This window comes from Trichoderma evansii, assembly GCF_050947405.1.
Source record: "Trichoderma evansii strain SZMC 28006 chromosome Unknown GGI43scaffold_12, whole genome shotgun sequence".
Lineage (NCBI taxonomy): Eukaryota > Fungi > Ascomycota > Sordariomycetes > Hypocreales > Hypocreaceae > Trichoderma > Trichoderma evansii.
The window spans coordinates 388,387-413,011 of record NW_028145194.1 but is presented as its reverse complement, the minus strand read 5'-3'; the positions used below and the strand labels follow the sequence as shown (position 1 = coordinate 413,011).

General features: G+C 46.8%; 9 protein-coding genes across 9 annotated transcripts in view; 2 read left to right on the top strand and 7 right to left on the bottom strand.

Moving 5' to 3' along the window:
* Window positions 1-72: 72 nt before the first annotated feature.
* On the bottom strand, window positions 73-1,413 carry GGI43DRAFT_70843 (uncharacterized protein). The gene is made up of 2 exons (XM_083210184.1): window positions 579-1,413; window positions 73-491 (listed from the first exon to the last, which is right to left on the bottom strand). Exons 1-2 carry the CDS (start codon window positions 1,190-1,192, stop codon window positions 170-172), a joined length of 936 nt encoding a protein of 311 aa, XP_083059819.1. The 5' UTR covers window positions 1,193-1,413; the 3' UTR covers window positions 73-169.
* Window positions 1,414-1,689: 276 nt separating this feature from the next.
* On the bottom strand, window positions 1,690-4,278 carry GGI43DRAFT_70859 (PEX28-32 family peroxisomal membrane protein). Its single transcript, XM_083210185.1, has 3 exons — window positions 4,245-4,278; window positions 2,313-4,053; window positions 1,690-2,249 (listed from the first exon to the last, which is right to left on the bottom strand). The coding sequence occupies exons 2-3, from the start codon at window positions 3,672-3,674 to the stop codon at window positions 1,713-1,715; spliced, it is 1,899 nt and encodes a 632-aa protein (XP_083059818.1). The 5' UTR covers window positions 3,675-4,053; window positions 4,245-4,278; the 3' UTR covers window positions 1,690-1,712.
* Window positions 4,279-5,748: 1,470 nt separating this feature from the next.
* GGI43DRAFT_407132 (CobW/HypB/UreG, nucleotide-binding domain-containing protein) lies at window positions 5,749-8,116 on the bottom strand. The gene is made up of 6 exons (XM_083206204.1): window positions 7,816-8,116; window positions 7,666-7,751; window positions 7,303-7,605; window positions 7,036-7,246; window positions 6,791-6,979; window positions 5,749-6,732 (listed from the first exon to the last, which is right to left on the bottom strand). Exons 1-6 carry the CDS (start codon window positions 7,927-7,929, stop codon window positions 5,860-5,862), a joined length of 1,776 nt encoding a protein of 591 aa, XP_083059817.1. The 5' UTR covers window positions 7,930-8,116; the 3' UTR covers window positions 5,749-5,859.
* Window positions 8,117-8,982: 866 nt separating this feature from the next.
* GGI43DRAFT_407131 (hydrolase) lies at window positions 8,983-11,733 on the bottom strand. The gene has a single exon (XM_083206203.1). The coding sequence runs from the start codon at window positions 11,562-11,564 to the stop codon at window positions 9,252-9,254; it is 2,313 nt and encodes a 770-aa protein (XP_083059816.1). The 5' UTR covers window positions 11,565-11,733; the 3' UTR covers window positions 8,983-9,251.
* A 558-nt stretch (window positions 11,734-12,291) lies between these two features.
* On the bottom strand, window positions 12,292-15,364 carry GGI43DRAFT_427992 (uncharacterized protein). The gene is made up of 12 exons (XM_083208899.1): window positions 15,203-15,364; window positions 14,861-15,145; window positions 14,511-14,801; window positions 14,364-14,457; window positions 14,079-14,310; window positions 13,783-14,019; window positions 13,739-13,743; window positions 13,586-13,644; window positions 13,346-13,522; window positions 13,206-13,291; window positions 13,087-13,151; window positions 12,292-13,034 (listed from the first exon to the last, which is right to left on the bottom strand). The coding sequence occupies exons 1-12, from the start codon at window positions 15,312-15,314 to the stop codon at window positions 12,581-12,583; spliced, it is 2,097 nt and encodes a 698-aa protein (XP_083059815.1). The 5' UTR covers window positions 15,315-15,364; the 3' UTR covers window positions 12,292-12,580.
* Window positions 15,365-16,053: 689 nt separating this feature from the next.
* Window positions 16,054-17,367, bottom strand: GGI43DRAFT_384535 (uncharacterized protein; the record flags this gene model as incomplete). Its single annotated transcript, XM_083203535.1, has 3 exons — window positions 16,054-16,833; window positions 16,890-17,033; window positions 17,092-17,367. 3 exons carry the CDS (start codon window positions 17,365-17,367, stop codon window positions 16,054-16,056), a joined length of 1,200 nt encoding a protein of 399 aa, XP_083059814.1.
* Window positions 17,368-17,940: 573 nt separating this feature from the next.
* GGI43DRAFT_407128 (EthD domain-containing protein) lies at window positions 17,941-18,517 on the bottom strand. Its single transcript, XM_083206202.1, has one exon. The coding sequence runs from the start codon at window positions 18,344-18,346 to the stop codon at window positions 18,083-18,085; it is 264 nt and encodes an 87-aa protein (XP_083059813.1). The 5' UTR covers window positions 18,347-18,517; the 3' UTR covers window positions 17,941-18,082.
* Window positions 18,518-19,577: 1,060 nt separating this feature from the next.
* On the top strand, window positions 19,578-20,816 carry GGI43DRAFT_384533 (zinc-binding alcohol dehydrogenase family protein; the record flags this gene model as incomplete). Its single annotated transcript, XM_083203534.1, has 5 exons — window positions 19,578-19,714; window positions 19,779-19,935; window positions 19,996-20,072; window positions 20,130-20,235; window positions 20,289-20,816. The coding sequence occupies 5 exons, from the start codon at window positions 19,578-19,580 to the stop codon at window positions 20,814-20,816; spliced, it is 1,005 nt and encodes a 334-aa protein (XP_083059812.1).
* A 2,411-nt stretch (window positions 20,817-23,227) lies between these two features.
* Window positions 23,228-24,625, top strand: part of GGI43DRAFT_70681 (uncharacterized protein) — a 3,282-nt gene continuing 1,884 nt past the window's right edge. The window contains exon 1 of the mRNA XM_083210183.1: window positions 23,228-24,620. Coding sequence (XP_083059811.1) covers window positions 23,418-24,620 — 1,203 coding nt within the window. The 5' untranslated portion in view covers window positions 23,228-23,417. The remainder of the gene's footprint in view (window positions 24,621-24,625) is intronic.

Here is a 24,625-nt window from a genome sequence, read left to right as displayed (position 1 = left end):
TATCTTCATAGTATGTGGTATATTTATACAATAATCCAAGTCTAATCATCTCTATATAAATCACACTCATGACTTGGCCTGCTACGCCGGCCTCTGTTATGTAAAGCAGATAGATCTACAAACACCACGACCTTCTCCCGCTGAACTTCTGAATTCAGCATCTAGCCATTTACTCCAATCTGTACTGTGCTCTAATACTCTTTTTCTCAAGGATTATAGCCATCCACATCACGACGGCTATGATAAATGCAAGCACCGACAATCCAGAGGACAGAATACTCATGCTTAATATAATAAACTGCAGCCCTGAATCATCCAGCTGGGTGCTTGCCAGATACACAAACGTTGCAGAAGCGGCAGTTAGAAGGAGAATAGCCGCTTGGAAGTAGATAAGTACTACTTCAGTGAGTAGAAGTATCGCGTGAATAAAAAACGTGCCCAACGGGAGGGCGAATGCGATACATACTACTATGAGGCGTATGATTTGTAGCCTAGACAATATCCTGGTTAGCATCCATCCTGGGATTAAAATGGGAACTGCAAAGTCAAAGGGGGAAAAGAAAAACATATATACGTACGCATTGCTGGACTCATCGCCCAAACTTTCCCCTTCGTCTTCCCACATGGCGATGTACACAAATAAAGCCACCATCACTATCGCAAGACAGCTCTGCAACAGCAATATTGCTCCATGCATCGCCGCATGATGCGCCCGCTGCCTCCCCAGTTGTATTACATCCACTGTAAATTGTAGCGGGAGACTTTCCTCATCAATTCTACCCACTGCGGGACTGGGCAGTTCCAAAGACGAGAAGTCTACCCCCGAAATGACGTCTCTATTCACCGGTGACACGACTCCCTGATGTCGCCGTTGATGGTGACTGTGGTACTGGGAGCCATGATGATGATCACGTAGCAGAATAGGCGCGAAAGAGGCAGTGTCAGGGAGGCCTAATGGCCAATGAGCTGGGGGTTCGACACTGCTTTCAGCTTGGGACGCAGATGTCGTAGGAGTGGCTACCATGGAGACATTTCGTTTAGTCGCAGAAGAAGATGCGCGCTGAGAGAGATGAACCCATTCCGGAGGGGTGATGGTTCGAGATGAGGAGGGTGGCGATGGGGGAGAATCCTCTTCTCTGTCGCGCTCGGCGAGTATGAAACGCAGTTCTTCAGTATATGAAAACTCAGCCATCGTTTCTTAGAGCAGGTAGACTTGATCGAAAGCAAAAGATGACTCAGGTTTGAATAGTAAAACGAAGATGGAAATTGGAAAAAGAGAAGGGGACAGAATAGGGATTTTATAGGGGCAGAGTATAGGAAATCAAGTCGTGATAGCGTCGTGGCCACACAAACTTACATTTAGCAAAGTTGCGAGCCAGTCGTAGTTCGACAGCCACCAGCTGGTTATCACAACATGAGAAAAAGTAAAATCTTGAATTCTCCACAAACGGGGGAATTATACATTCTATTTGTTACAAGAAACAAGTTCATCATTCTTCATAGAAGCAAAAGGTATGTATGTATGTATGCCGATACCGTATCCGCTACTCCCACCAAATCCAGTAAACCCGCTAGCCATGCTGCCACGACAAAAAAGAGTATTGTTGTTACATTGAAAAAAGAAACTCAAGCCATATGCCCCTCCCCAAAGTCAAGTGTTTATTGAAAGTCAACTCAAGAAGCAAGAAATCAAGTGGATATCCGGGGGCTGCTCATTCCAAACTCATACGTGCTTCATCGCCAATTCCCCACTGGCCACCCTCTTTGCCTTGCTTTTGCAGCTCAAGGGCGACTGAGAAGCCTAATCTACTAGGATCATCTTCCACGGCGATGTCACTAGCCACATCGCTCGTCCTCCTTGGTCTCTGGCTGCCACTTCGGCGTTTCTCTTGTTTCTGGCTGTCTAGACGGAGACTATCCCCTGACTGGTTAGTAGTGCGTCGCCTCAACGTTGGCCAGAACCGCGATGACGTTGAATGTAATGATGCTGCATCGTCTGCAATCTTTGTGCCCAGCTCATCTGGGACTTGGTCTTGGCTTTCATCCGGCTCGATAATCATGGGCTCAGCTCGCATCTTTTCGTTGGCAGTGCTGTAGGATGTAGTATGAAGTGTAGATGAAGATTCTGTAGCCTCGAGCTCGTGGGCGAGCTGGGATTCATCCACTTCCACTAGTTCAGCATCGCGATACCACTTTCTGCGGCGCGTCCAACGACCCCAGCCATCCAATCCTCGCCGCCCATTCTGCCACTACAGAGATAGATGTTAGCTCGACTAATGGTAGACCAAATGACTAGAGATTCGTCAAGTTACCTTGTTATCATAGTATATCCACCCATTTTTGCCCTCAGGGCCATCGTAATCCACTGCTGCTTGCTCATCAGGCACGCCATCTACTCGCCATCGGCTGCCTTCTACCCATCGCCACCTCATTCGGCTTCCGTCCTCGACTTCAGGAAGTTCAAATTCATCTCTTTGAGGCACCGCGTTGTTGTGTTCGTCTGTCCACGCAGGCCGTTCGTATGCGAAAAGACTAGATGTCCACCCCAGGCCGATCCACCGTCGCTGATTTTCGTATATGATAAATGTGAATTTGACGCCGGCGCTCTTACCACCGTTTGCGGCACCGTTTCGGCGACGGCTCACTTGCAAAGTAGAAGATCCCAGAAAAGATGCCTTGCTCATTTGCGATTCTTTTTCCTTTGTACCGCCTTTGCCAGAGGCAGACTTGGGAGGGCTCTCAAAGTGGAGGCCAGTGATGGCTCCGGCAAGCTGTCGAACAGTTGCGCTTCTCCAAATTATAGTTCTAGTAACTCGCATCACTCTAGCATGCCATGTCAAAACAAGGGTTCCAGCTAGGAGTACGACGCGTCTCGTTGTGATGATCTTGAACGGCGACATGGTCAAAGCGACCCAAAACGGCGTCACAATAAGAAGCCGCATAAACATGGCCGTAAGAGCTGGCCGAGTGGTTGCGCTGGTAGGGGTTCGCTGCGTGCTTAGAAAATCGGTCATTTCGAGAAGAGGATCCATCAGGACATTGCATCTGCCAGTAAACTCCTTAAGTGTATCGACAATTTCATCCAACGTCTTCTGATGTTTAGTATTGGTGATTTCGGATCTAGCTCTCGCATGGCCCGGCTGCTTTCCGTTGGGCGTCTCCTCTAGATGACTCCCACCATTGGCTCCGGCTTTTTTGGAGGTAGAAGCATCTTTGGTTACTCGTGCTGGCTCAGTCCAGCCACTGGTACTCAAAGGACTATATCGTCGACCATACATGCCCGCTATCAGTCCCATGCCAACGACGATGGGGCCGGCTCGCATGAGCACTACATCGCCATATAGAACGACGGCCCAAAAGGCAGACAGCAGCAGAAAGCTCTGCCAAGGATCACCGGTGCTCCATGTCAGCAGCCCGACGAAGGTATTAAGCGGCAATAAGAAAGGATGGCTATAGGCGAGTGCGCGCGTGATCTGCGGAGGGGTGGCCAGGAGCAGCGGGCTCTTCTGATGGACCAAGACGGTAGATCGACGGCTATTCCTGGAGGGAGTCGTCGCCGAGAGCGTGACGGGAGAGAAGGCAGCGTATGTCGGGGGAGGAGTAGCGCCGAGAACTGGATGCGAGTCGAAGGACGGCGGCGAGGCGCCTAGAGAGGAGTCGTCGCGTGAAGACATTGGCTGGCCAAGCTGTGAGATCCACGGAAGGTCCTGTGAGTCGAAGTGCGCCGCAAAGGGCCAAAAGTCAGCAGTAGTCGCGGAAGATGTCGCATGAAGAGTAGGCGCAAGGCACCAGCAGTGAGATGGTTCAAGACGGAACGGCACGCAGCTGGAAGACGCGGCCAGGCATCAGGTCTGAGCTTCGCGCAAATCAAATCGTGGCGTCGAGAGAGCTGACGAGAGACACGAGCCAGCTAAGCCGAGTCTTCATGACATCACTCTAACGAGCCCTATAAAAAAGTGCGGGATGTCGATCCAATGGCAGGCAGCCTCGCATGAAAAAGGATAAACGAAAACAGGGCAGAACAAGCAAAGAAAGAGCCGATCTCATCAACAGCTGGAAATGAAAATAAAATAGAAATAAAACAGGTCAAATTAAAATTGGCGTCCAGGAAATTGACGTCTCGCAGGGGAGATGTACCCGAACCAGGGCGTCATGTACAGGTAAGGATATGAGAGTGCTTGGTAGTGCTTCGAACAGATGATGATACAACGCAACAAACACACTCAGCAAGGGAGCAGACTCACAATGGCAGCCATCTAAGGCAGTTGAACGTTCCGTCGTCTCCGCCTGTGGTTGAGCACCCCGGCAGCCCAAAACGTCATTGGTGGTCGCGAACGGCCGCGTATCTGTCACAAGGGAGCTGTGCGATTGTAACGGGGTATTATTTTCGCATGAACCTCGAAGCCAGGTGAAACATGGGAGAAAGAATTGAAAAGAAAAGAGCCAGAGCAGGAGGGATTAATACTTGCACATCGTACAGGCACAAGCACCGGGAATGGGGGTCAGCAGGGCCGCAATCGTTGCCTCTGCATCTTCTTTCTAGCTGAGGATGACAGCGGCGTGGCCACGTGAGACTGCTTGAATCGATTTCACATGTAAATCTTGGGCAGCATTCCCGACGGGAGCGCGCAGGGCAGGTCGCGGGTACCTGAATTGCGGTGAGGGGGATTATTGGACAGGGGTACTGGGTACATGCTCACATGTATGCATGCCCTGGGGCTGTTTGTCCACCGCCTACAGCTACAACGAGGCGCCCAAGGACCGCTGAACGAACACGTACATATCCACAGGGCAGCTGGCAGGGGAGCGCCGTCAGTGCCTTGCAGCACTCCATACTCAAGCCCAGGCAGGGCAAGGCAAAGCGATGCCCCGTAGCTTAGGGAGCATTTAGCGGCGGTACATCAGCTCTTAGTGCTGTGCTGGAAATTGCACTTGGCATGGGTGCCCCAGGCCTTCTTCGGCTGACAGTGAGTCCCCAAATCCGGGGAAATCCTGACTGCAGAATGCAGGGTCCTGCTACATCGGCACATTCACATGAAGGAAGCATGGCAAGAATTGTTTAAAGAAATAAATTGATTTTTTTCATTTATTGTAACCCAGTTTGATAGCTATCCCAAATTCCCAAAAGCCCTAGTTGAACGCCCAAAGAGTGATATCCATCTTTAGATGCTGTGGCAATAGAATGCCATGTCGATGTTCTCTTGCGAGTCTTAGTTGTAATGATTGATGTTGTCTGGCGGTGCTGCAATGAGCCCAGCCATCGTTTAATAAGAGCAGTTTGAGCAAGAGCCTGTAAAGAATCCCCAATTATTAGTCAGATGCTCCATCCATAGCTGATTTCAAAGGCGCTGACACATACAGCTAGAGCCACAGTTGCAATCGGCAGAGGAAGAACAGCCACAGTTTCCGGCGTGCATGTTGGATAGCAGTGTTGTAAAAATAGTTATTTGGTAAAAGTAAGAGGAAATGTTTGTAGTTGTAGACTGATTGATTGTTTAATTGTTTGATGATGATAAAATAATTTTGATATTCCTAGGAGAACTCGCTGGTCTTATATACCCAGTGCTGCGTTATTTGTGCCGAGCTATTTGTGCCGAGCTATTTGTGCCGCGCTATTTGTGCCGTAGCCAAGTTTTCTAAGCCAAACTGCGTGGTTTGTGCCGGGTGTGGCGGGTGGCGGAAACCACCAGCCTCACTTGACCTCAGCTCTGCCGCCATTGTTCTAGAAGTCTCCGAGATGGAGTAATCGATACGTAACCGCATCTCTATCATCAATCTTGTGATATGATTCACGCCCAGATTATTTATCTGATCTTCAATGATTTCACAGACTTAAAATACAAGCTTCCGTGTTATCAATCAATGGTCATGCCCCTCGTGGCCCTCCTCCTCGTCATCCCCTGCCCAATCCGGAAAGCCATCCTCAAACAGCTCCTCTAGCATTTCTCTCCTTTCTTCCTCCTCTATGCCCTCTTTTCTCATTACCCCCTTCCAGCTCTCATATTCATCATCAGTAAGCAAACACGTATCAAGCATCTTCTCCAAGCCATCGTGATCCAGACCCTCTCCTATAAATACAATTTCCTGCCGTCTGTCTCCCCACTCTCCCCCCTTGGCAATGTCATGCTTGACCAAGGCATCGACATCTTCGCTTCCAGTGGTGTATTCCTCTGCGGGCAAGGTGCAGAACCATGCTCGCCCGCCGGTGAGAGTGAGCATAGCTCCGGCTTGAGACCATTCGCCAGCGCGATGTGGTCTTGTTGCCAGGAAATACTCACCTTTGGAACGGAAGAGACGGGCGAGAGTTGGATGGGCTCTCTTATTAGCGAGAATTATTTCATTTGAGGGTGTAACCATGTCTAGGTCCATGGTATTGCTGTCTTTGCTATCATTGTGGAGGGATGGGGCGGTTTCGGGAGTTGAGGGGGCATGAGAGGGAGATGAAGAAGCATGTTGTTCAGTGATGTCTCCCGAGGAAGAGTCGATGCTTGTGATATCCTCGTAGTCTACCATTTCAGCATCCTCGGTATCTGAGCCTTCTTGTTCTTCATCATCCTCTTCGCCATCTTCATCTTCCTCTTCATCAGGGTGTTCCATCTGCAGGATGAACTTGTCGTACACTAAAGCATACAGTTTTCTCGGATGAAATGGTCGATACCGAGTATAAATAAAGCTCTGAACATTATACTCCTCAGTTTCAGGCTTAGGCGTCACAACATTCTTGCCATTGACCTAAACGACAGGTTATCAGCCCATATGTGGAGAATATTGGGTGCATCCAAACACGTACCTCTCGAACAGTCATTGCATGTAAATCCTGTAGCCAACCATATCCTGCTTGTGCAACTTCGAGACTGAAGAGCCCTGTGTTGACTAGCTCTTTGACATCCACTTTGCCGTACTTGGACTCCAGAATCTTGGCGCGGTGGTTCAATTGTTTGATGAGGTCAAGGATTTTGACTTTGACATCATCATTAACCTAGCCAGTGGTTGTTAGCACTCAATCAATAAGCCCTTGATATGCCTGAAATTTACCATATCGATCTTGTTCAAGATAATCACATCAGCAAACTCAATCTGGTCGACCATGAGGTCCGATACGGTTCTCTCATCTTCGGGAGTAACGTCGTCTCTTCGACCAGATAATAAATCTGCTGTGTCAAAGTCATTGAGCATGGTGAAGGCATCAATAACCGTCACTGTTGTATCTAAACGAGCAAACTTATCCAATCCACCAGCTTGCTTCCTATGTGGTATCAGTACCAGTAAAGAACGGAGAAAAAGGCACAGTTTCGAACTCACAGTTGGTTCAATACTTTGATCATGTCCTTATCCAAGCCAGCCGTGCCCTCACCCTCGGTCATTAGACTCATTTGTTCTGCTAATCGCGAATCGAAAGTCTCGGCAACCTGTTCCGGTTCGCTAATACCACTGCTCTCAATGATAATGTAGTCGAATTGCTGTAGCTGGGATAAGCGCACAAGCTCCTCGAGGAGGTCTCCTCTTAGTGTACAGCAGATACATCCGTTTTGGAGCGCGATGACTTTTTCTTCAGTCTTGGTAAGACGATGTGTGCTTTTGATAAGAGAGGCATCGACATTGATTCTACACGGAGATTAGCATTTCTGTCTTTGCTTTTCCATTTGCTAGCATCATGATACTTACGCTCCAATATCGTTCACCACGACAGCTATACGAAGGCCATGATTGCTTCGCAAAATATGTTGTAGGAGGGTAGTCTTTCCCGCACCCTTGGAGAAGTTTAGTCCATGTAAACCGGACAGTATTAAAAGTAAAGTAGGTCAGCCAACTCACCAAGAAGCCGGACAAGAGTGTCACGGGAAGAGGTTTAGACGGCACTATAACGTCTTTCTTTGAACCTCTTTTATCCTTACTGCTCTTCGCTTTCGAAGTTCGTCGTAGCCCCATTGTGACAAGAAGTGAGCAGGGAGAGTCGTGAATACTTTTTCGGGCGGCAAATGTAGATCGGAAAGGCGCCAAAAGAGCGAGACAAGAACATTTTTAAAAAGTTGAGAATGGGAACCATGGCATACCGCATTATATACTACTGATAATGAGAGAAGACACGATCTACAATGAGCCATCAAGGTTGAGGGATCTGTCCCATCAAGGTGCTGGCGATAGTGGAGATACCCTCACTTACATGCATTCATTACATACACTAGTGCTCCCATTGGACAGCTTCACTTATATAAGCTAGTGCCAACGCTGTAAGTGAGCGTAGAGAAGTAAAACTATATGCTTAATGATACAATTTTTCTTAGATAATCCTGAATCGATAATTATTTCCATCGACTTGATCTCGATGGATGTCCTAATATACGTATAGCAAGAAGTCTTCCAAAGATCGCTGCCGCAATAACTCTGTCTCGCAGACCACATATCTGACGTCCGGGCTAATGCGCCATCCTGCCAAAGACACTGTTGGGTGAGGTGGTTGTCACAAGTTGCAGCACGGCTGGCCTCGAAGAGCGCAAAAGCTACCAATACCGTTGATATATAATAGGCGGATCGACAGTATGTAAATCACGGTTATGCAAACCAATCCGACTTTTACTCTCCTCACAACATTGGTGAACAATGTCCCCGGATCAATCAAGATATTATACCTAATAAAAACTAGGATATGTATATTCTTCGTATACAATGGACAATCAGTAATTGAATTGCCTTTTTGCCCAACTCAGATTACAGCCCAGTCGAAATCGGTTTATTTTATATACCAATAATGTTTTCATATTCTTTGAAAGTTCTAAATTTTAAGCATTAGAACGTTGATATACTTGATAAATACTACAAGCCATAAGAAAAGACATATCGTGAGCCATCAAGGTTGCAAAAGCTATAACCATCAAGGTGCTAGTGATAAGTGGAGATATCCTCACTTACATGCAGTCATTGCATAATACACGAGCGCTCCTATTGGAGGACTTGAAGCAGAAAGGAATTCGCCCTTCGGTCTTATCATAAATTAACACTATTGTATTTCATTTGCGTATCTCTGTGCACCGCCGCACATGCAAAATATCGCTACGCTACTAATAAACGAATTATTGTATACATGTATGCATCTCGTCCATGTCAAGCAAGGGTTGACATCCAAACTGACAGTGTCTGCCTAGAGCCTGTGTGCCTGAATAACAAATAGTCATGAAATCATCCCACAATCAACCGTAAACTCCACACCGCGCAGGCTTGCCACGCGGGCATATGCACGCATCATTTCACATTCACATAATACAACAATTTCCCGCATTTAGACCGTATCCTGCTTGACACTGCTCCAGGTAGCCTGCATCTTCCGCGTTTCCTTCGGCGACGTTGTACTTCCGCACCAGGCCTTTGATCGTCAAAGTCTGTTCTCCTTCAGGATGCCACCATTTCAGGAGCTGAAGCAGTGTGCCCTGGCTATTATCAAAATTGATCTCCCATCTGCCAGCTGAGACTGTAACTTCACATTCCTGCTTGGGGAAGTGATATGCGGGAAGGAATATTACAGTAGGTGTATCGTCGGCCGCAGCCTGAGCAGCTGAAACTTTGATGTTGAAGGTACATTTACGTAAATCAAAGCCAGAAGAGACTAAATCTCCAGCCACAGTTGTTGGCGTTGGTCGAATAAAGGCTTCTGCAGCACGGTTGCCCGGAGTATTTGTCAACTCCGGATCTTTGTCAGAGGGAGCAGAGCTGATTGATGGATTCGTAAGTGTTCGTTGAAGATTTTCTGGCGTTACGCCAACTTCTTCCAAATTTTCCGCTGTAACAACACCAGAGCCACCTTTAACCAAGCTGATGGTTGATTCATCGAAAGCAGGCTCACTTAGAATAGATGATGTATCGGGAAGGTTATCATCCACCGAAATGATGGACAAATCTTCACCGTTCCATTGATCTCCTCTTTCATGATCGTTTGTACTGGAATAGACCCAAAGACAGTATCCATCCATTCCCGATCCTTCAGCCGCAAAATAATTGGCATCTAATGCAGCTGACTGGCTAGAATAGTCTCCTGTCTTGTACGCTTTCTTGTCATCCATGTCGTACGGAATACCAAACTCTGTCATCAGGCATGGATGGTTGCCCATCCGATCAAGACCCTCTTGTCTGAGAGTTGCCAATTGATCCCTTAGACAATTTCGAATTGCCGTCTCGCCGATTTTGATAGCAAAAGCAGGATGCCAATACTTGCCCCGCAGGACACCGACGACATCGACATTCCAGCTGCTATTCCAATGCTTCGTCATGAGAGTAATGCCATCATAAAAGTGCGGTGTGAAAACAAGCTTTGGGTCATCATCTTCGGTGCCCTTGATCTGTGGAGGGAGCTCCAGAGTCGGATATTGCATCAGCATAATACAGTCTTTATGATGCTCTCGACAGGCCGTTTTGTATTTCCTCCAAAAGTCCATGAAATAGGTATTCGTGAATTCTGGATAGTCAATCTTCTTTCCGGTATTAGGATTTTTTGCGAAGTAATCTTTCTTCAGAATGGTATCCGTCGCGATTTCCCATACGCCATGTTGCGCCCAGATGCACTCTCCCAACTTCCACCCAGCATCGCGCTTCCATCCATATCTTGAATCGTCATACCCTTCGGGTAACCATGCGAATTCGCCGTGCGGATCAACAAGCTTAGTTCCTGTCTTGTAAGGCCCGAGTCCTCCCATATCCCAGGTATCAATCTCACATGCTCTGCCCATTCCCGTGAGCAAAGTTTGCCACATGGTCGGGCAAGTTCCCTTTTTGAGAGGATGCTCTTTAGGAATAACGGTCAAATCAACGTAGCCAGTCATGCCTCTGTTTGGCTCGTTCATGCTCTCCCAGCCGATGACGACCTCGTTCTCGAGGTCCCCCGCCTCATGAATACGCTTCGCAAGATGCGCACACGCATTGATAAAGTGGCCCTGCAAGTAACCTTGAATATTCACGCCATCAATGATGCATTTCGGAGCAAAATCCTTGCCGGCAAAGAAGAGGGTGAACATTGTTCCGGCGGCAAGTCGATAATAGTTGGTAGACCAGATCATTTTAGGGAACTGGTCGGGTTCGGGATAAGTGTTGTGAACGATGGAGGCTTCTGTCGCCGCAAAGCTCTGAGGGTTCAGCCCACAGGCGTAAAGCGTCCACATGGGGGCTCCAGAGCCGCCAGTAAATCTTGACCAGACGTCCTGGTGGGGATCCATGAAAACGTAGAAGCCATAGTGTTTGGCAATTCTCAGGACCTCAATGGTGTGCTTGATGTATTCTTCGTCGTATTTCCCCGGCCCAGCCGCCTCAAGGGCCTCCCACGTGAACAGGTATCGGATCGTGTTGAAGCCAAACCGCTTGATCCTCGCAAAGTGCATCGGGGCGTCTTGTTTGGTAAATGGTCGCTCGTGAAACGTCACATTATCGCCATCGAAGAAATCGTCGCCTACGTGAGAGGGCTGGTTGGGTTCGCTGGGCAGTTTGGTATCTCCAGCGACGTTGATGCCGCGGAGAACGACCTGTCGGCCCTGGCCATCGCGGAATTGGCCATCTTCAATTGTCAGACGAAAGGATGCCATGATTGCCCTCCCCAGACAATATAGAGCAGCAGGATGGAATCCACTCGTCGATAGCGACGATAAGAGGTGCAACCAATCCGGGCAACAAAAAGTACAAAAAGTTGGAGAGGATGACAGACGACGGTTTTGCTACGATCGATCTCGCTGTTTGGAGGCGGGTATGTCACAGGCGCCACCGCAGCAGCAGATAGCGGTCTCACAGTCGCCACAGCGGTGCGGAATAGGCATAGCGCTCACAACTACCCACAGCGGGCGTCGAAGCCCGATCTCGCCGGCTTCTCCAATTCGGCAGATCCGGCCTTGGCGAACACGCCCAATGACGATTGCGAATACGAAAGTCGAAACTCAATTCTGGTTGCAATATCAAGTGAGGCTGTATTCTGTATTCTGTATTCTACCCAGAGTTGTTAGATTCGTAATTCGTAGAATCTACAAAAATATTTCAAATTTTCTTCATAAAACTACGCAAACTTTTCGTCTTTCGTATTACGAAAAATTTTCTTCATTATTTACATGTTCATATCAACGTTTTTTTTTTGATATTTACTTCCAATGTCACCTTCTTATTTTAGTAATAAAAACTTACCGCCTTCTTTTTAGAAAAATATGAAAAAATTACGAAAATACGGATTACGAATTACTACTCTTTTTCATACGCATAGTGGGGTTACGAAAAAGAGTAGTATTCAAAGCTATTCATATATATGAACAGTAGTAGTATTCGTTACGAATTTACAACTCTGATTCTACTCCAATTTGACATATTTCTAGTTGATACCTAAACAAATAAATGCAGTCTGGAACCGATACATGTGTTCATTCATCATGTTGAGCTGAGCATCACTTGGCTGCTTGATACGGGGTATATGGACTCTATATCAGTATTCAATTTCATGAAACAAACTATTACTAATTCCCATCTTCCTTTCTCATTATACATGGCACAATAAACATTATGCATATGTTGGAATTGACATGACGTCTCTTCATTGCTTCATTCCTCTCATCATACCCACCTAAAATCGGGTGCTCACAGGACCGCCGTTGTTGGTTGCTTTCAAATCGTATTCGCTGGATTTGGCTTTCGCCTCAATGGGAGGAAATTCGAAGCAGCGATTCCGGGCCAGTTCCACCACCGCTGGGACTGCCGGTTCATGATAGTGTCCTATAAAATCAGCAGCCCAGAATGGCGACAAGTCTTCACACTCTGCTGGGCCCCATATCATATCTTCATAGAGCTCTGGCTTAGGCTGCTTGTGTCCAAAGATGTGACATCGGATTAGCCACGGAAGATAATCACATAACTGGTAGCGCATGAACCTCCTCTTGGATACAGCAAAGATGTGATCCAGCTCCTCGAGAGTGCGGCGCTTTGTCTCTTCGACAAGCAAAAAGACTAACACAAAAGCAACGATGTTAAGGACCGCAAAGAGGCATAGTGAGCCAGCTGCTTTGATGCCTGAATCAACTCTTTGTAACGATTAGCTCAAGTTAGCGCATTGTTACACCGTCTTCGACTTACACTGGGAAGGCGATTGACAAGACACCGGCAAAGGCCAAATTAATCGCAATCGCCCAAGACGTCCCCTAGATATAGATGGTCAGCTGGGTGAAATACACCATGGTTTAGTGTTGACTAACTGCTTCTCTGTGAGATAAAGGAAAGCTTTCTGACGCGAGAGTGAAAGGGATCGGTCCTAAACCTGGAGAGTACGCCGCTGAAAACACTATCCGGACATTAGATTGAATACTAGTAGACATCTGCTGAAACGTATACGTACTGAATAAAAAGAAGGCAGCTACCCCGATTCTAACGGCTGGAGTTTCGATTTTGAACGATAATCCCGCACCAAGCATAAATAGTGCCATGAAAGGAAGCGTTGACAGGAGCCATTTTCGTCTGCCCAGTGTATCGATACTTCTCACAGCAGGCAATGCACACAAAAAGTTGACTGCGCCTATTGAGTTGAGTCGTTAGCTTGGTAGGCTATGATATGAGAGGCCAAGACAGGATTGCTTACCGAAGCCAAGACTATACGACATTGATACTACTTTTGAGTATTCGTTGTCACTACCAACACTAGTGAAGAGGAATCCTACAACAAATTAGTATTCTCAAAAGAAACTAAGCCCATTTACCTGACGTGGGATTTACCAGAATAGAAAGCCATGACATTAACTGTGGCAGAATTAGTATTTGAAATCGCGTAAAACGGACACATTTTGGGACTGTCTTACTTCCACAAAGCTGCTGGGCCAAATTCACCGTCGAAGTTGAGATCAGAGCATTGTATAAACGCCTCTGCTGAAATAGCTGCATATATTGTCTAAGAAAATCTCGGATGACCCAAAAGAATCCCGGCGACCTAAACGCATTGGCGTCTAAATTCCCTAGGCTCATGGACTCATTTTCGAGTGATTTATACACGAGATACATGTCCCGTAGTGCTTGTAGCTGTGAGTCTCTGTCAGCTATTTGCGAATCGCGCCGTAAGGGATCAAAGAACTACAAACCTCAGTGTTTCGCAATTTTGTCATACTAATAAATGCTTTTTTGACATTATAGTTGGGGCCTCTCGTAAGATGATATCGGGGAGATTCAGGGCAAAAGAAGAAGGCAATAATCAGGAGTATCAGACTGGGCACCATGGGTGCCGCATTGATAAGAGCCAGTGTCGTTGCGTCCGTTTTAGCTTGTGCGAAGATGAGATTAAAAGCGAAGCCAATCATGATGCCAAATGCAACCCTTTAAGTATGTGTCAGCCAATGAATTGAATGAGAAAGAAACATGTTGTGTACCATAACTGCCACAGCAAGATAGCAGATCCTCGCCAGAAACCAACAGCAGTCTCTCCGGCTAGAATTGGCGTACTAACAGCCTTGATACCCATACCTTGTTAAATAGTTAGTATTTAAACATAGAGAATCGCTTCAAGAAAGACATGCCGATGCCGTTAAATACTCTAACTCCGAGTAGAGAATACCAAGATATTGAGAAAGCTGCCGCTACCGAGCTCGCGAATATCAACATAGCAGCAGCGCAAATACCTCCACGTCTGCCAAACCAGTAATTGATCGGCAGAGCAAGAGGACAGCCAATAACTGCAGCAACAAAAAAGGGAGTTGCGTTAACAGCTCCGAATATCCAATTCTCAGAACTGCCGATTTTTACTTGCTCTTTAAGTCCCCATTGATCTCTATATAATCCAGCACCATTGAATGACGATTGGACGAAGCCTGTTGCCAAAAAGAGACATTAAGAATATATAAAATTTTTGATAGAGATTTGTACCCACCTTGCAATAGAGCGGCAATGGAAACTGTGATGATGACAATTCGCATTCCCTTTTCACTAAATGGAACATCCCTTTCGCGACGCAGAGCTCGCTTCTCATCTTCTGTTAGTTGCACCAAGAGATTGGATTCGCCATGGTATCTTTCTTTTCTCGCAACTTCATCGTATAAACGAACATCTTTCGCAACCCGAGCAGCGCGCAAGAGGTCCTCATATGCGATAGACGGTATGTGATTATCCACGAAAGATCGGACGTCCCTCTGTAATTCTTCATCCGTAAGATGGGCTATTTCTGTTAACAGTTCTCTTCATAAAAATTGGCCTTTTGGCAGTCAAATCATACCTAGAGGATTCTCGATGATCGCGGTGCCATTTGCTTGTCTCCCTCGAACTTGAAAAGAAAATCGTCCTTCGTTGCGAGTTGACGCACGCGTATTTCGGCCTGATGAAGCCATTACGAATGGCAGAGTATGTAGTCAATTACAACAATCTTCAAAAAGAGAAAGGTGACGGAAGACATTTCTGACAAAAATGAGCACGAGGAAATAAACGACTAGTTATCCTAGTGAATGGATATTGTAGCCGTAGTGAGAACGCTCGAGACGCGTAGATGACCGGGCGTTTCATGCATTACCACCAACTGCATCATGTCGCTCCGGCCGTCGCCTATTTATACACCCAGGCTAACACATCGAAGTAAACTGTATTTCTTCATATTTGAAGTTATTAGAAATTGGATTTTTTCCCTATAAAATTACAATACAAAGCGTATTGTCATCAAAGGCTTGACTAGAACACTGGGCATTCAAATTGTTTGCAGAATCAGAGAGGGTTGAAAGGCTCAAGTACAAAGGAAAGCACCAGTATAAAAGAACAATGAACTATGCGTGCAGCCGGGCCATGATATGGCCCCATGTTTCTAGCTCAACTCTGGCTTCCATTGTGATCTTTTCCTTGGCAAGACATAGATGCACTACAATACTTGCGCTTTGGGATGGGGCAGGTGGCAAAGTTTGTTGGTTGGAGACAAGCCGAGCTTGGATGAATTAGCCCCATACAGGTTACATGTATTCAGATCATTTGATCCGCATTCATAGAATAAAAGGCGAAATGAATACAGTCGAAGGCAAAATAGGTGTCGCGGATTAGCTGAATGACATTAGTTTATTCGTCTCACACTGATGCTTGTCGTGCTTATAAGCTACGATGCGCAAAGACTGGAGATGGCGCATTCGGCTTGATTTCCGTCATTGATCGCTTCAGTACCAGAGCTTGCCCGACACCTATGTTTTCTCCTATGAATAAGAGCGTCTCATGGAGCCAGCGTTCATCTCCTAGCGGTATGTCGGTTGAGCTCATCAAGACTTGCAGCACCGCTACGAGACCAAAAACTGTCGAATGTCGCAATTTGGCAGCATTTTGTCCATTTGTGCTGCCATGCGATCCGAGCATAAAAGGCACACTGGCCTGCAGTGCCCTCCATGTGCTGGTCAGGACATCTTGCGATGCTCGTCGCTGCTCCTCATAAGCCAATATGAGCGCTGGATGAGCCGTCGGCATGGATGATGCGATGGCGTCCAAGTGGCGCAAGAGGACGTTGTGCAGGAGAATTCGGCATATGCGATAAAAGCTCCAGATATAGGCGTGCCACGATGCATTATAGACGATATGCTCCTTACCATGCACCTTTTCTTCGGTATTGCTCATTATTAAGGGCTCCCAAGTTATTGGTAGAGTATTTTGCCACGTAGATAGGTCTTCTTCTATACCCATAGCATCTGATATCGCCTGGACTACGACGGGAACCTTGCTCGTCATAATAGAAGAGTAGAACCGAGTGAACTTGCTGACGATTTCGAATAGTCGTCTTGCAGGGGAGAGGTCGTCGTCTTCTGATTCGAACGCGGAGGGATCCGCCACCAGTACAGAGACGTGCTCGTCAATAGGTATCTTCTCTATCAAGCAGGCAATAGTCTGTGAACACTGTGTCAGCCTTTGAGGCGAGACTTCTATAAAATAGAATATCATACGGCCAAGAACATGACGTGAAGCCCGCCACTTAGATTCTTCATACTGATCCAGTCACTTCGGCCCCAGCGCTTGATTAATGCAACTAGACCTCGTATATGATGCAGATAGGCATCCATGCTTGAATAACTCTGGCAAGTAATCATCTTGAAGGCAATCAATAAATGTGCCACCGCGAAGAACAGAGCTTCGAGAGAAACCCACCTCAAACATGGAGAGTTTATTAACGGCTGCAAGAGTACTCGCCGCAGTCATCTCGGCGGGATTGTTAACAGCGCGAGCTAAATGTTGGAGGCTTAAGGCGTATTTGAATCGCGCCTGTGTCATCATGGCAACGTCTTTCCGTGATGTTGCCGCTCCGGCCATACCCACAGCAAGACGACTCAGCCGCGCGAAAGCGGTGTCAACTGCAGAGCATTGAGGCCCGATGATGGCATAATGATGGAAGAAGAAGGCCGTCCCAAGAGCCTCTGCCGGCATTGTTATCTCGTATAACGGTGCCAGGTGCTGTTTTTGCTTTTGATACTTTTTAGATTTCGCAACTCGTGTGCCGCCAGCATTTTGAAGCGGTTTGTCGGTATGATTCACGAAAAGAAGATCCAGCTTTGATCGGTAACCCCAGCAGGACAAACCAGCTCTTTCACACTGGGAGCATTGCGGTCGCGTCTTGCAGCACTAGACAGCGTATTAGTCAAGGTGTGTGAGATCCCTATAATCGCCAGATATGGTTGAAGCGAAGGCTGGCTTATCCACCTTTATCCTGCGAGATCGGCAGTTGCCGCACGATTGGCTGCGATGCGGTGCGTTCATCTTGTAACCAAGAAAACACCAATAATAAAGGACGTTAATATATGTAGGGAATCGCGAAATCTGCAATTGTTAGGGGCAAGGTGGGAGTTTAGAGGTTATTTTTGAGATGGAATTACTGGGGCTCGCCAACTTCGTCGACAGCCGTCTTACATGCCTAGTAGCTGTGCCTAAAACGAATCGACTAATATTATCTAGTAGATTCATGCTAATCTTCCTAGAATTGTCCATCGCCCCCACCTTAACTGCACAATTGCTGGGGCATAATGTTACAATATCTAAACTCAAATTTGCTTGGCTTTATATTGTCATCTATCCTTGTGGAGAAAATGAGGCAACAAGACGACGGATAGCAAGGTGCGGTTGCCGCTCAGTCGTGTCTCTCCTCTTAAGCAGCCCAGGCTGACTTTCCATCGACGATATTGACAACCTTTCCATCCTGCACATATGTCTCCACCCAGCCAACGGTAATTTGCATCTTTCCCTGTTCGAACATGAAGCTCTCATCCGGCTGCATCTTAACTGGGTATTCAGGGTCCTGGGTGGCAGCCATCAAGTCTTCAACGTTGCGGACTGTGAACTCAACGTAAGCGTCGAAGGGAGCCACAGATCCACCGGCGTAGTCTGCGATACCCTGGACTTTCTCGCGCATATCCGGAGGGCAGTGATACTAGATAACTACTGTTAGCAAATCTTTGCTACAGCATCTGGTTTATAATATTGGGACTACAAAGTGCCTGATAAAGGGAGAATGTAGGCTTTCGTTTGTAGACTGGGGCAGTACCTGAGTGTATCCGAGAATACCATTGCGAGCAAGCCAACCAGAAGCGATTGGAGCATGTTTCTGAGTCCAATGCTTGTGGAACTCGTCGTCAGTGAGCTTAGAGCTTTTGTACTGCAGAACAGTCATGCGGAGGACTCTTTCCTTAGTAGCCATAGTGTTGGATGGGTGAGACGTTAAACTTTTAAAATTCTTGAATCTTGGCGTTATACTTAAAAGTCTTTTTAAAAGGTTGCAACTAAATGGGAGACAAACAAGACGAAGAGACCCGAGAACCCTCTATATACCCCAGACAAAGGATATTGTGAGCAGCGTCTGTCGCAGCTCTATCATAATCATGCACCATATTTTCAAAGCTCTGTAATCAGTTGGCGAGCTTATTACCCCTTTTGGCTGGCATAAGTTAAGATTTACTTAATCAATGCGACTCTCATACGAATAAAATCACTACATTGCAAACTATCAGAGTCCAGGCGCCGATAAGTCCGACTCCATATACATGACCTTCGGTTCACTGGTCTCACATGCACTTGATTACATACGCAGTGATTTCTGAGACTCTTGTGTGATTGGCTCTACTTGAGACAATACCAATGCTTGAATTACTATTTCCGGCAAGAAATAGCATTCCATGCCATGCCAGCACGGATTTCAACGTAAACAGCTCACAATCCAGGAACCGGCCAACTCTATCGCCAAACTACATGTAAGCTACGGCCAAAGAGTGGTTGGTTGCTTACCAAGGCTATGTTGGGGGTGGGGCGGCGAGCCGATTTCCTCTTTCGGCAACCAACTTGGCTCATGATTCTCCGACTTAATTAGTAACAAACGGATGACAAGGGAAAGGAATTTGCTTTCCGGGTATTCATGAGCACAACACAAGTTAATTTATGAGAATGCATTTTCTACGTAAATGCTGTATTTAAGATCCATCTTGTCATGATTTAGATACCCTTATTTAGTCCGGCCACTGCCTCCTTTATTAAACAGCCTAATAGCTCATAACCTATCCATGCTTCCCTTAAACGCAACTGCTACGTGAATGAACCAGAGTCTGCCAAACTCGTATCCTTGAAGATATCCGTCTTCACACAATACTACGATGCCGCTTCGCTGCGTTGCAACCAAAATTGGTAGCCCTTTGCAGGTCGTCAAGATACAGGCACCAACCCCCCAAACGGGAGAGGTTCTTGTTCGGCTCAAGGCCGTTGCGTTGAACCATATCGACTGGAAGCAGGTGTAAGATTATTGGAAAGCCTGTCTGGACAGTATATTTTGATACTGATATTCCTCGGAATCACAGCGAAACTGGTCACAACGTTTCGTCGTGGCCAGCTGTAATCGGAAACGATGGTGCAGGTATAGTTGAGGATGTTGGCCCGGGCGTGAATCGTTTCAAGAAAGGTGACGAGGTCTTTGCTCGGTTTTATCCTTCTTCGCCTTCTGGAGCGGCTTTTCAGGTCAGACTTCAATTTCTTCGTATCAAAGCTCTATGTCTTGAAGCTGACACGATCTTCAAGGAACTCGCGACTACATCTACTTCAGATGTTGCTTTCAAGCCGGCATCACTATCTTACCAAGAAGCCTCGTCTCTCTCGTAAACTTGAACCCACTTCCCCAGTCAAAGTCATTGCTAACTGGAGTGCTATTTTAGACTTGGTTTTATGACCGCTGCTTCCGCGCTCTACTGCGTCTTGAACATCTCCTTGCCATTTGTGGAACCTGCTTTGAAGGATGCCAATACCCTAAAGTCAATTTTGGTAAGTACAGAAGGCTGACCTTTTCAAATATTGTTGCTAATGAGCACTTCAAGGTCGTAGGTGGAAGTTCTGCGGTTGGTGCCGCCGCCGTCCAATTGCTGCGGATTGCATTGCCGGATGCCATAATCATTACGACTAGCTCTCCCAAGCATCACGAGCACTTGAAGTCGCTGGGAGCCACTATAGCCTTAGACTACAACGCGCCCGATATCACCTCTCGTATAAAGCAGGCTTCGCTAGATGGGGTAGAGGCTATTCTAGACACTGTCAATGGTGTCGCGACTGATCCTGGTTTACTTCAGACCCTCACCGGCCTCAAGCTATTTGCAGAGTTGGTGACTGGCATCTTTGCGAAAGATATTCCTGAAGCTGTAAAACATACACTTGTGTTCGGGAAACAAATTATGTCAACTCCTGTGGCTGACGAATTGTTCCGTGCTTTGGAGGGAATGATCAAGAGTGGCCAGTACAAATTGCCGTTGCCAGTGAAGGTGATTGGGCATGGACTTGGAGACATCGAGCAAGGATTGGAGAAGCTGAAGGCTGGTGTATCGGGAACAAAATTGGTTATAAGTCTATGATTACGAGCATGCTTTTTCTGCAATGTTTTGCTATCACTAATGCGGCAGGCACAATGATACAAATTTACTCTGCATTCATCCTAGCCAAAGGAGCAAGAATCACAGGAAGAAGCCAAAGCTGCCGTAAAGTAGGGCAGATTGTTACTTATTAACCTCCAAGCATCAAGAAGATCCAAGGAAGATTTGTTTAAATAGGCTTTTAGTAATGCACGAATACCTTCAACTCGTCATGTAACAATGTTACTAAACTGGATGTATTGATAGACCCATGGGCTGACAATCATTTTCCTTGTGTAGTTCAAGCCGAGTTGATTGCATGTGGCAAACTTCTTCGACATGCTCCGCCAGGTATTTCGTTCAAACTGCGATACACGATCGTTGAAAATAGCCTCAATTGATGACTGGACAATAGAATTCTAATCTCTATACCCCAGCCGCCAACCTTTTTTTAGCAATTATCGGTTGGCCATCTCGAAGCATCTCTTTGTTTATGTACCACACGCACAATATTGATTGCGGGAACGGGACTACGAACTGCATTCATGTATGCGAGACAACGGTTAGTTAGTATAATAGATGGTAACTGAGTGAGTATTACAGGGCTCATAGAGTGATCTCAGTCTCTCTTATTGCCCATGCCCGCTCTCATCCTCACAATTCACGAACGCAAAGGCACTGCAGAAGGAGCGCTGCGATCAATTGCCTCCAATTACATCAAGGAGTAATGTTCGGTACTTGATTGTCTTGTAAGGGTATCATAGTGAGATATCGAGGTAAGACTGGAGACGCTGGAGTAACTTGAGATGAGTATATAAGATTGAAGAAATGCATTGGTTTTTGTCGACTCGGACACGGGTCTGGAAGCCTTCACTACCCAGCTGATTAACAAGTACATGAATACTACACTGGCTACGGCGTAGGCCTCGTCCAATATTTGCAAGCAATTATAAACGTCTTGCCTTGTTGCCATATTACTCGAGTCTTATTTTCGCAGATACGTGTGAATATCTTTTGGAAGGACGTCAACAGTTACAGGCTAACCTCAATTTGCTTCCGAAGAGGCAACCAAGCCGGATGGGCTGATGGATAAAAACTAGAAAAAGCCTGGTTTTGGAGACCATACTAACGGTTACCACTGAGACTATAAGAGCATTTAATATCGTCCCCATTGTAAATAGCTTTGATGTCTCAAACTAATTTTACGTCTCAATATCGTCAATCTTAATAATACTTGCCTTTGCTACGTAATTTGATTCCCAAATAATTTCCGTGAGATACACTCTGTATAAGATAAACTTCTTTCCTGTTGTATAGCCGCATTAGAATTCTATGGAATACAAGGTAGGCAAAGCATCTCGAAGGGTAGAAGCCATGAGAGCTACGCATCCGCAGTTCAAGCATGATTGTTTTCCCATCGTTGGTAGGAAAGCAGAAGATTGAGGCCAGATGGAATGGGTCGGTTATACTAAAACGGCCAATATCAAGTACGCTTTAATGTTGCGCATGACACATTTTGTTTTACCATATAAGCCACAATATCAATTAGTAGTAGCTATATCCAGGGCCTTTTACCCGAAACGTTTAGAGGCAAACCAAACCAAATATAATTGCTTTTCGGTTCGATCCTAAACCTATATTGATACCAAATCGAATTATGCCTAAAATCCTTTGCACGTCGTTACTAGATATTCGTAAGAACGACTTTTTTTGCCCCCTGCCCATTTCCTAGAATGACTCAGTTCCAGGCAGTCCTTGTTATTGTCCTATTTCGTAGATTTTGAAGGAATGCAGCCGTGAATAGATTCTGGGACATAATTCCACCAACAAAGACTCACAAACACATCTGAGACTCATAACATTCCTCAATACAGCCGCACACAGCCTGTTAACCCGTTGTACTTTTCGAGCAATACAAGACATTGTTGTTTTCAAATGCCTTGGATTCTACAATTTTATAAATATCCCTATTACTCTTTATGATAGTGTCGTCATGATATTCTTATGGCGATGGCCTTATGGCATCCTCAATGTAATTTACAGCTTACCCCATACCCATCGACTATCTCACTACGGCATGGCTGTCTTCAGCAAGCTGCTGCATGTAGCAGCCGTCTTGCTGGGTGGTATGAATCCCGCTGCCGCTGCCGCTATAACTGTGCGTGAGCCTCCGGACAGATGGGATGTATACTATCGTGTTGAGCTTGGCGCTAGTCTCAACCCAAAGAGTTTCACTACAATGTAATTTTTCCAAGGATTAGATGATGTTTTTTTTGTCTCAATCTAACAAAATCAGTAGCCCAGAACTGGCTAGCAGAAATGCCTCGGCAGTTGCGGAGAAGCGAGAACAGGAAGACCCTGACAGCACCGACTGTGATTGCAAACTTCACACAATATTAATGACGCAGCAGGATTATGATGAGATCCACCGTGTTAGCGAAGGACTTTCTGGCCCGCCTGGCAATGATAAGAACGCCGAGATTCACGGAGCAACAGCAAAGCAGAGCTACTACGAGGACCACCGTGGCAACGAAGAACCTCCAAGCCCGCCTGACAGTGGGAAAAATGACGAGATTCACGGAGTAACGACGAAGCAGAGCTACTATGAAGATCACCGTGGCATCGAAGGACCTCCAGGCCCGTCTGGCTACGGAAAGGACGGCAAGAATGGCAAGAAGGACACAACGGGAAAGACGGAACCTCAAAGCCCAAAGGGAGACAAGGGAGACAAAGGTAAGAAGGGAGATAAAGGTGATCAAGGCCCCCACAGGCGAGGCTGGTTCTCAAGGTCTCAAGGGTGATCAAGGTCACCGAGGTTCCCAGGGTCCTAAGGGCGATCAGGGCGATCAGGGCGATCAAGGCCCTCGGGGAGCAGCTGGCCCCAAAGGTCAGACCGGCCAAAAGGGAGACAAAGGCGACCCGGGTTTGGATGGCTCGGAAGGAGTTAAAGGAGATAAGGGAGAGCCAGGCCAGAATGGCAAAGATGGCAAAGACGGCCTAAAAGGAGATAAAGGCGATCCAGGACTTGATGGCAAAGACGGCCTGAGGGGAGATAAAGGGGAACCGGGTGTTCCAGGCAAAGACGGTGCTGCAGGTAAAGACGGTAAAGACGGTGCTCAGGGTGCTCAAGGTCCTGCTGGCAAAGATGGTCAAGATGGAGTGAATGGTAAGGACGTTTCTCAAGGCCCGGCCGGAAAAGATGGTAAAGATGGAGAGAATGGTAAAGACGGTGCCCAGGGTCCTGCTGGAAAAGATAGTGTGAAAGGAGATAAAGGCGATCCAGGTCAGAATGGCAAAGATGGTGCTCAGGGTCTCACTGGTAATGATGGTGCTCCAGGGAAAGATGGAAAAGATGGAAAAGACGGTTCTCAAGGTATTCCAGGTCCTGCTGGCAAAGACGGTGCAAACGGCAAAGATGGCGCCCAGGGCCCCGCTGGCAAAGATGGTGCCCAGGGACTTCAGGGCCTGCCTGGTATCAACGGCACCAACGGCACAATCGGTAAAGACGGTGCTCAGGGACTTCAGGGTTTATCTGGCATAAACGGCACCAACGGCAAAGACGGTGTTCAAGGTCTTCAAGGTCTTCAGGGGCCGCCTGGTAAAGATGGTGCTCAAGGTCTTGCTGGTAAAGACGGTGCTCAGGGTGCTCAGGGTGCTCAAGGGATTCAGGGTCAGCCTGGCACAAACGGCACAAATGGAAAAGACGGCGCCCAAGGTCTTCAAGGCCTTCAGGGACTTCAAGGCCTTCAGGGACTTCAAGGCCTTCAGGGACTTCAAGGCCTTCAGGGACTTCAAGGCCTTCAGGGACTTCA